This window comes from Tuber melanosporum, assembly GCF_000151645.1.
Source record: "Tuber melanosporum whole genome shotgun sequence assembly, scaffold_19, strain Mel28".
Lineage (NCBI taxonomy): Eukaryota > Fungi > Ascomycota > Pezizomycetes > Pezizales > Tuberaceae > Tuber > Tuber melanosporum.
Window position 1 is genome coordinate 787,334 of NW_003298852.1, and position 10,327 is coordinate 797,660.

A 10,327-nucleotide genomic window follows, 5' to 3' on the forward strand; every position below is an offset into this window, starting at 1 on the left:
CTCACCGATACACTCTTTATTATTAGTTAATGCCTCCACCACTCCCTCTCTTCTGTTTTTCCCTTTTTTTCCCTTTTATCGACATACCCACATCGTTTCTTTCCTGTCTGTCTGTCTATCATGAGAAATTCTCGCGATGGCGTTGTACTGTACAAAGCGAATATCACAACGGGCGGTTGCCAGGGATTTCCATGCCTTGCATTGCCTCGCCCGCGCTGACAATCAATCAATCACTTCATATTGACGATTCTTTGGAGGTTGCAAGGTCTTATGATCGCCCCCTGATATCTTTTCTATTTTATTTTCTTTCACGTTGGGGGAGGGGTGGATACCTGCTATACTTGTTTTTGTTTTTTATACCCTTTCCTCGTGCCTTTTTCCGCCAATTTGTTCTGACGATACTTGCATTCGCTATTCTTTCTTTTCATTCATTCACATTTACATTTGGAGTCCCTTTTTTCTTCTCATCCCATTTTGCGGTATACACCTTCTCGCTTTCTTTGCTCATTGGAGATATTGGAGATATTGGTAACTGGAATTGGAATTGGGCCACGCAAAAGAGGGCAGGTAGACGACACGTATGCCCGGGTGTGGGAGATATCTGTCATTGAACCTGGGCCGGGGCTGGGAGGGGGATTTGTGCGTTTTTATTTTATTGTTTTAAAAACCTTCTCCCTTGATACAATGATAAATAGGCGGGAGGTTTTTTCTTTTTTTTTTCCTCTTCGATGATGATTTCTTGACACCTTGACTTCGCTTTACCGTACTTTGAGATTACACCAAAGGGTATGTTATCGGTGGGGGAAGAAGGGGGAGTTGAGGGGAGGGTAAAAAAAAAGAAAAAAGAAAGTACTCGTAGCATATAGCGACCCCACCATAAGTTGCTATGAAACGAAAAGGTCTTTTTGGTTCTCCCTGGTCTGCTGACTTGTTTGCTGTGGCATATTTGCATGTACTCGTACTAGTACGAGTATTATATGATGTGGTACCCCGTGTGCTACAGTGCATATCGTGTGCGGTGATGTCACCGGTACCGTACAGTTACTCGTATTCGTCCTAGACAAGAGGTGCCTGTTTCCGGGTATCCTCCGTCCTCTGTGGATGTGTGGGGTTTTGCTGTGAGTCCCGTATGTGAGCGAGTATGTATGAATGATACTCGAGTAGAGGAGGGCAGCATGTATGAATGATAGTTATGGTACAGTACTTTGCATGATATGAGAATAGACATACTAGCATAGGCTTCTGCTGGTTGGATGAGAGAGGGACCTTTCAGACCCACCGATTCAGTGCAGCGATCCGAACCAGATATTCCCCCCCATCCATGGTCCCGGTTCTCCCGCCCTTTGGACGCCGTTATCATATCTCGACTGGCGGGGGGGGAATAGTAGAGGGAGAGAGGGGGGGATGTATCATACTGGCAACTTTGCGTGGGAAATGACAAGGCTTGGCGCGGCCCCTATTTTTTTCTCCTTTCTAAACTTCTGAAACTGGGGAATATTGCATGACGGAGTTGGTTCTTTTTCAATATAATAAAATGTAGGTATTGGGGTTATATTTGGAGCGATTTCGGAGTGACATTGGATTCTTCTTCTGCTCACCACTTTCCAGCGCCAACCTTGACCATGGAAAGCTACGGGTATCATTGCGGGTGGCTGCTCTGGTATCGTACTTTACTGTGCTCGAGTAAGGTGTTTTAAGGGTTTTCTTGCTATTGGTATGGTAGGAGATGCTCGACACTTGTTTCCATCCGATAAGTACAGTACAGTACTCGTACATACCGGTATTATCATACAAGTGTCCACGTACTCTGGTCGTATCATAATCTACAGTATGATTTCATACTAGGATGCCGTGGCCATTCAAGCTACGAGTACTGGTACTTAGGGCTAGGTTTTTTTTCTCCTTGGTCAACCTAACAAGAGTGGCTTACTAATCCCCACCAGTGACTTACCCGGAATCGCATCTATCATAATTCATTTTCATTTCCATCTCACTCACCTTGACCGGTCGATCCCTTCATCTATTTACCACCACAAACAATTCCGAACACCCCCCCGCCTCCACAAAAATGGGCCGCCAACTCCAAAAGAAGAAAAACAGAAGCTCAATACCGAAGCAATCCAAGCACAAAAACCCTCGCATCTTCAAGGTCCATCCAACCGGGAACGCCCTCATAGCTGCAAACTGGTTCGCTCCGCTCCCACCTCCACCCACACTTCCGAGTTGGCCGACTAGCTAACGAAGTGGTGGTGTAGGGATCGTAAGCAAACGCTCTCGCAGAATTACCGAAGATTGGGATTAGTTTCTAGGCTGGGGAAGGCTACTGGGGGTGTTGAGAAGGGTTTCGCTTCTTCTGCTGCTGCCCAGCAGCAGCAGAAGGAAAGGGTGAAGAAGCTGGCGCCCGGCGAAGCGCGTATCGTCCGTGATGAGGAGGGGAATGTTATTCAAGTCATTTACGGCAAGTCTGCTGAGGAGGCGCTGGACTCCGACTCTGAAGAGTTCACGGGGTGTGCTGGAGGGGGTGGTGAAGAAATGGATTTTGTCAAAAAGTTGGAAGCCCAGGCTACCGTCGGCGAGAGGAAGAGTAGGAAGATTTTGTGCCCTGGGGAGATGGATTGGATTTCCAGGCTTGTGGAAAAGTATGGGGAGGAGGATTGCGAGAGGATGGTCAGGGATCGGAAGATGAATGTGTACCAGCAAACGCTCGGGGATATTAGACGGAGAGTTGCGATTTGGAAGAGGCAGAGGGCGGAGGAGGAGAAGGGCAAGAAGAGAGAGGAGGTTTGCACTTGATTGGTTGGTTGCGCGGGGGGGGGGAGAATGTAATGTTTATGCATACCGGCGTTTTTGTTTCGGAATTGTCAATACATAAATCGACTGTTAGACTCTTGCCCATCTGACACTCTCTTATCGTGGTGTAATTGAAATGATCAGGTTATCAGTTGTCCCTAAACACAACTGACGCCTTCCAAAACCGGGGGCCCTAGTATCACACAAAAACTACGGATTGAACCATGCTCCAACAAGAGCTCACAATGGCATTACGGTACACTACTAGTACCAGCCTGCTGTAACCATCGTTTCGGAATGCGCCCCAACCGATTCAGCACCTCCTCACGTGCCCCCACCTTTTTCGCATAACATGCTTCCCCCTGCCTTTACTACTACTACTGCGTCGCGGGCTCCTCCTCTTCTTCAGGAAGTACAAGTGCTCGTATCATAGGGGATTTAAGAGCGGCCCGTCCCGGCATAAGAGTTGATCATAGTTCATTGTACTGCCTTCCAAAGGGCCTCGACATTGCTCTTGTAGGACCGAACGGTGCTGCATGGGTATGATACTTGTATTGGTATTTGAAATATCACCCCCACCCCCACACTGGACCCCGCAGAAGGGAAAACGTCTGAAACAACTATTGATTGCGGGGGTAGACTTGTCGGGTGCCATAGCATGCCATCTTCATCTGAACACCGGTATTGAACCAGGGCTTCTCCCCACAGAAGGGTGTGCAGCTCGATAAATTTCTAATATCTTATCGTCAGAATTATACTATTTCCTTCGTAAACACTCCCACGCTTCCAGGGGGCATTCAAGTTGTTAGCCGGGGTGCAATTTAGCCTGAATCCTAACTGGTATTTATTGAAGCCGATGTTTTAAAGTGCTCTGCGTTACGGGCCGTTCTTCCGTATTTTCTTTTTCCAATAGGGTAAAAAAAAAAAGAATGGAAGAATAATCCCACAACAGGTCGAATACGCCTGTCTACCGCCGCACGGTACTCGAGAACAAGTACCGATTGAGTGCGAGAGCAAGGATTAAACCTACATGATCGGCAGCTGCTTTCTACCAAAAAAGCATATCGCGTCGGGATGGCTTGTTTCTTTCCCCCATCGTTCAAAGGGCGCCCATCAATTGGGGGGGTGAATGATTTTTCAGAATGCTTGTAGAGAATTAACTTTTAGATCCCGAGGTCATGGTTGTCGTTGGCGACACAGACACGACCTCACTGCAACATGGTTGGTTACCTCTCGCCTGCTTCCACCCCAGTTAATTTAAGTGAGGTAAGCCTCGGATCTGCTAAGAAGCAAAGACCGCCGGTGGTTTGTGCAGGGAATGTTGCTCATCTGAAACCGCTCGACGACATTCCAGCTTTCCACCTTGGTCGCTCATTTGGGGGATCTGATATGTGCCTGGTACTTGAGAAGTGGGGCGGAGTGAGTACCGTACGCTGTAGCCGTGTTACCGTACTTTGGCTCTATCCTCCATGTTTGGGAACCAGCCAGATTGTTTCAATACCATACCGGTATGTGACGGGATGGTACTCGAGTATGATATATTATACTGCTGATCACATCCCACTCGACCGCAAGTTTGTGATTCGCTCGAGGAGGGTGTGCGAAGACAGGGCATCAAGATCAATTACCGGTATTGATACAAGAAAATACCGCAGGCGAAAGGCCGCATTAAGTAACAGGAGTCAGGCAGCGAAGTAGGGCAAATCCAGGGAATCGGAGGGGAAGGAATCGGAAGGGCTGTGCGATATGGACCGATACAGTACGCAAGGCCTATCTAGGACCCGATGCATAGGGAGATACCGGTAGGTCGGGAGGGGGGGATATGATAGACTATGGGGAGGTTTAGGAATCGGGAGTGAAGGAGATGTCTGGATGGTGTGAGGGAGAAACATGTACCCGGACCCGCGGTTGCCACATCATGTGGCTCACGTTTTGCGGTTCTTGGAAATAATCTACCGCGCGTCATACCGCCGTACCGCCGGAACACTTCCGAGGCTTTCTTTCCCGTTTGGAGCGATTCTTAGACTACACAAGAGCCCGGGGGGGCAACAGAGGCCGCGGTGGCAGTAGATTTCGTGGCAAACTCCAGGCCGTGATAGTGCGGCTAAATTATAGTTGGCTTGTTTGAGTATCCGAAAGCGGCGCCCTGCTTCTTCTACGAGTACGGGGTCCTAACAGAGGTGTAAAGGGAAGTGAGAATTCATTGAGATTGACTGTTCGCCTGGCCCCTCAGTTGGGGTGACAAGTGAGTGACTGATGCTTGCAACGTTACTTGAGTGCCTTAGTTTGCTGGCCGTTTATTGCACCCGAAAGCTGGGAGGGAGAGTTGTTCCACAACTCTGCATCCCTTCATCATACCGGTATCTCCTCTTTTTCCCGTAGCCCCGCGACCCCTCTGGGGAAGATTTTTTCCACCCTTACGGGCGGGGAGCACAATTGCAATACCGCTATGCCCTGTCTATCCATCTATATCTGGGTCAATTCTAAAAGGCCTCTTCTAACAAGTCGTGACCTTCCACCTATGGTTACTCCTTCACGCTTAAAATTTGCACTCTCAATTTTTCATTTTAGTTACGCAAATGGGGCTCACGGGGACACCCTCTCTGCTCTGATGGTGAGTGCACCCTGCACTGCCGTACCGTACCTTGCCCTAAACATGTGAGTGGTGAGGAAAAAAGGGTTGACCAATCATATCAACCTATGATACCTCAAACTTTGCAGCCGGCACAATGGCAGCAACAAATGAGAAGGTGAAAACATCAGAGTTGAGGCTCATCTTTTTTTTTTTTGCCTTCCGGTCGCGGGCCCTTGGTTAGGCATACCGGTATTCCGATCAAGTACAAATATCGTGCCGGGCACAGTAATGATGCTAGTTAAGTATGATAGTACTGTACCGGTACCGGTACAGTACTGGTATCATCATCTGCTTGGCTTTTTCACCCCTTCCTCCGTCCCTCTCTTCTGGGGAAGGGGCGACGCTGTGTGAGTAGACCCTATATACTCGAGTATTGGCAATCATCCCGCTTCCTTTTCCGGGATTCCGATGGGCCCGCACCCACACTCTCTCACTAACCCTAGACCTTTTTAGGGTGCCTAGTACCTTACCTATCATACCATACTCGAGTATGATACTATTTTTTTTTTTCCTCTCTGGGCCCTTTTTTTTCTGCCCCCGCCTGAGTCCTCTGGTGATAGTATACCACATGATATGATAATCTGCCTGTCCGCCTTTACCTCTCACCTCCTCTTCTTCTCCTTCCACTACCTTCGCACTCTGCGCATTATTAATTGCCCTTGCACCCCATCCAACTCTGGACAGGCACAACGCCACCTCTATAATCCCCCCATGCGCCCTACATAATATTATATATACTCTACCTACCGCCCTCCAAACATTCTCCAATACCGTTCGTCTTTACTTCTCCCCCCCCCGTTACCCAGGCTCGGCCCATAGACTAATAAGGTTGATTCCTTCACTATTTGAACGAGCATTCTCTAAAGTCTTAGTTTGTAACCTTTGTATAATACCAGAACCAGAGCACCCAGTCGAATCGCCATGATTCCCTCAATCCCTAAACTCGAGGACTACGGACTTTCTGCGAACTATGGCTTCCTACCTGAGCACCCCCCGCTAACACGCCTTGAAAATCCCTACTACGCACCTTGGGAGACCCTTTTGAAAAATTTGGGAACTTTGATCAGGGCCCAAAAGGTCCGAGAATCGGTCAACGCCCTCCCCGTCCTCACCCCGGACAAATTGGTTTCCGAAGCAGAGCGGAGGAGGGCATACATGATGTTGGGGTTCATGACCCATGCGTATGTTTGGGGAGGTGTCAATGCATGTGAGGTTTGTACTCCCATCGTTTGCCATCGAGCCAAGGGTCTATGACAGCTGACATTTTTGACTCAGCGGTTACCGCCGGCGGTATCCATTCCGTTCCTCCGTCTTTCAGAAACCTTAGGAATTCCCCCAGTTGCAACGTATGCTGCCGTTTGCCTTTGGAATTACAGACTTCGGGATCTCAATAAGCCGGCTGACGACCCGGAGAATTTGGAATCGCTCCTGACTTTTACGGGTACCGAAGATGAGGCTTGGTTCTACTTAATTTCTGTTGCTATTGAAGCTAGAGGAGCTCCTACGATTCCACTCATGCTGGAGGCTATGAGAGCCGCCCGTGATGACGATACCCAGACAGTAAAGGATTGTTTGAACATATTTTCTTCCCGGATCGAGGATCTTACGTTATTATTGAAACGCATGTACGAGAAATGTAGGCCACACGTTTTCTACTTTGGGATCCGACCCTTCCTTGCTGGGTCAAAGAGGATGGCGGAGGCTGGACTCCCGAACGGCGTCTTTTACGATACCGGAAGCGATGATGATTGCTACCGGGAGTACTCTGGTGGAAGCAATGCGCAGAGCTCACTAATACAGGCTTTCGATATCATCCTGGGGGTCGAGCATTATCCAACGGGTCAGAAGAAGGATCCCGCTATATCAAGTCTAGAGGGCACTGCTCCTCCGCCGAAGCACAATTTCATTCAGGTTTTCATTCCTCGTCTACATCCCAGTAGTAGCGGTAATAACACTGGAACAGGAGATGAGAAAGTATATGCCCGGACCTCATCGCCAGTTTTTGGAGCACTTGTGCCTTATACCCAATATTCACAGTTACACTGAAAGCCGGCTGGATGATATAGAAATGTGCACTGCGTATAACAAATGCCTGGGTGCTCTTGAACAGTTGCGTGCTGCGCACAAGGCGATAGTGGCCCGCTATATCATTGTCCCGGCCAGTCAGGCCAAGCAAGCAACGTTGGATCCGGAAGCGTCCAAAACGGCACCAATTAGGAATATTGCTGGTAGCATGGCTTTGGAATCCGAGAGTCCACCGGCTGGAGGCGGCCACGGGCTTGCCAGCAATGAGGCGGCTAAGAACGGACTTAAGGGCACAGGGGGAACCCAGCTGATGCCCTTTTTAGAACAATCTAGAGTCGAGACGCTAGCTGTGGCAGTTGGAGATCGGATGCCGACGAAAACCGAGAGCATCAAGCGACACCCACCAAATTGTAACGGATTTGTGAGGACTTGCAAGGTGAATGAATTTGAAGACTACACTCCCCCAGCCGCTGGAATGGCCGGGTCATGGGAGGATGGTAGTGAAATAGGAGGGCTATGTTCCTACTAGGTTCTCCCCCCATTTGGTTATCCTAAAGGTTCGATATTCGGAATAGAAGGACCCAGGACCTGGGTAGTTATTGTTTTACTTGTTTATACCGTGTATCATACAAGCTCATGTTCGAGGTTCCATTTCCTCTCTTTTGCTTCCCCTACTTTTGAGTATCTCCACATTCGGTTTTGTATACATTGGTTTACGGGCGCTGGGTGTTATTTTCACTTTTCTGCTTACACTTTCTCCGGGATTGTTGGGTGTAATGGACAGGGTGCTGAATGGTCTGCTTTGCTTTTCGGTTTGGAGGAGAGAATTACCATGTATGAATTTCTTAATTTGTTTTCACTTTACCTGCAATCCGGGTTTTGGTAGCTGTGATTGTGTGCACATATGCATTGTTGTGCAAATTATGAGCCCAAGTTGTTCAATGTTACCCGGGAGCTATTGCAGGACTACAGAACAGATGCATGTAACTTGGCAGGGAAGTATTTACTCGAGTATGTGCGATCGAGCACAATACCGGCGTTACACCAGTAATTTACATCAGAACCCGCTCGAATTCTCGACCACCATGACAGTGTCGATACCAACAGACCAGTACCGAAACCGCACCGGGCACGGTACAATATCATACCGATATTATCCCCCCCGGAAACTCAAGAGCCGCAGTTTACTCGCCATCTGATGTGATGCCAGGTCACGGTCCGTCAAAGTCCCCGTTATGATACTTTTTTTCTTTTTTTCTTCTCTTTTTTTTTTTCCTTTTTCCTAACAAGAAACCCCCACTTCCCAAAGAGTGTCATTTCATATCATATATCATCATTGTGCCTAATAACAATCTAGGCTGCTAGCATCATACTGTACCCGAGTGTGGCCAAAGATAAAACAAGATAAAATGTGCTTTATCATAGCGCCAACATATCATCTATCGGCGTTAATAGACTACTCGTACCCAACCCCCGTCCCATCGGACCCTATCTTCGACTCCCAACTACGGTAACCAACCAAAACAACTAACCAGCAGCCCCGCAACCGCCATGAACTTTTAGAAGAAGGGAGGGGGAAAAAAAGAAGCAAATCCGATCAGTTAAAACGTAACACCTAGCACTTGCCAGATGATATGGTAGCATCACCACACCTCACCCGCGCACGCCGGGCCGGGCCGTCCACCGTCAGCCCCACAGTGTCATGCGTAATACGCACACCACGGTCCATTCCGTCACATCATACCCACGTGAGTTTCCTTCCTTCCTTTCCTCCCTCCTTCCAAGCAAGCAAGCAAGCACACAGCTCCATTCGAAGGACGACGAGCCCATTCTCGACGCCTTACTGCGATAGAAAACTCGAAATTAAGAATGCAACTATAATATCATAATAATATTATGGCGATCGCCTCTCTCTCCTAGAGAAGGGGGGAGGAATAAACAACACACCCAAGTCTTGAAACCCTCCCTCCTCCTCCTCCGGCATCCGAAATCCATCACACGTGCTCCGACCGTTTTCTATCCACCTATGATACCTACCTACCTACCTACCCACCTACCTACCGCTCCAAGTCATAAATCTAGTTCTTACTATACACACCGTCACCTTCGCCGCCGCCCGCCCGCCCACGCAATCATGGTTCCTCACTCGCGCTGATGTCCGAGTTGTTTGTGTTGCTTGTTGCTTGTTGCTTGCTACTTGTACCCTCCGTAATTGTACTTGTAACACGTAGAAGATTCGAAGCGTGAGGGCTGTGTCGTATAATTACTTGTACAATGTAATTGTGATAGGGCTCCGATGGATGGATGGATGGATGTGGTATATATATAATGCATACGGTGCCGTTGCAATATATATGCGCTCTTCTGCAATTATTGGCATGTGCTCATCGGTGATTCTACCGTTAGGAGGGTAATTTATGCCATGCGGTGGGTTTTCCCTTGAGCCCTTGCCTTCCTGCCTTGCTGTATAGTATGGAAGGAAAGCTTGTGTAAGGTGGGAGGGGTGTCCGCGCCGTCATTGCCGGGTGCGCTTACGAGTACAGTACAGTACAGTACCTGCGGGAAGGGAAGGGAAGGGAAGGGGGTTTACCGCGTTGGTATATGGTATACCGGGAATCCGCGGTCGCCGTGGGGTTTCATCCATTCTCTTGTTGTGATACGAGTACGAGCTTGGCAACAAAAGAAACGTGCCCCCCCGTGAATATTGCCCTAGATAACAACCACAACAACAATCTCCAAAATGATAAGAGTGGATGAAAATAAGACAAGTAGTTATGAGATACTAGATATAGTAAATATTAATACATGTGATTATCAGTGTGTTTGCATCCCATTGGGCTCTCTCAATTCCAAAATTCGCTCTGGCATACTATCTAT

The 10,327-nt window shown here is 48.4% G+C and overlaps 4 protein-coding genes; 3 read left to right on the forward strand and 1 right to left on the reverse strand.

Annotated features, from left to right (window-relative positions):
- Positions 1 to 191: 191 nt before the first annotated feature.
- GSTUM_00005396001 (uncharacterized protein) lies at positions 192 to 1,012 on the forward strand (the record flags this gene model as incomplete). XM_002837468.2 has 1 exon in its annotated part: positions 192 to 1,012. The coding sequence occupies one exon, from the start codon at positions 192 to 194 to the stop codon at positions 609 to 611; it is 420 nt and encodes a 139-aa protein (XP_002837514.1). The 3' UTR covers positions 612 to 1,012.
- A 1,001-nt stretch (positions 1,013 to 2,013) lies between these two features.
- On the forward strand, positions 2,014 to 2,861 carry GSTUM_00005397001 (uncharacterized protein). XM_002837469.2 has 2 exons: positions 2,014 to 2,187; positions 2,256 to 2,861. The coding sequence occupies exons 1-2, from the start codon at positions 2,069 to 2,071 to the stop codon at positions 2,791 to 2,793; spliced, it is 657 nt and encodes a 218-aa protein (XP_002837515.1). The 5' UTR covers positions 2,014 to 2,068; the 3' UTR covers positions 2,794 to 2,861.
- A 3,346-nt stretch (positions 2,862 to 6,207) lies between these two features.
- On the forward strand, positions 6,208 to 8,335 carry GSTUM_00005398001 (uncharacterized protein). XM_002837470.2 has 5 exons: positions 6,208 to 6,253; positions 6,322 to 6,637; positions 6,701 to 6,771; positions 6,802 to 7,336; positions 7,389 to 8,335. The coding sequence occupies exons 2-5, from the start codon at positions 6,347 to 6,349 to the stop codon at positions 7,977 to 7,979; spliced, it is 1,488 nt and encodes a 495-aa protein (XP_002837516.1). The 5' UTR covers positions 6,208 to 6,253; positions 6,322 to 6,346; the 3' UTR covers positions 7,980 to 8,335.
- Positions 8,336 to 8,771: 436 nt separating this feature from the next.
- Positions 8,772 to 9,094, reverse strand: GSTUM_00005399001 (uncharacterized protein; the record flags this gene model as incomplete). XM_002837471.2 has 1 exon in its annotated part: positions 8,772 to 9,094. One exon carries the CDS (start codon positions 9,092 to 9,094, stop codon positions 8,978 to 8,980), a length of 117 nt encoding a protein of 38 aa, XP_002837517.1. The 3' UTR covers positions 8,772 to 8,977.
- Positions 9,095 to 10,327: the final 1,233 nt, after the last annotated feature.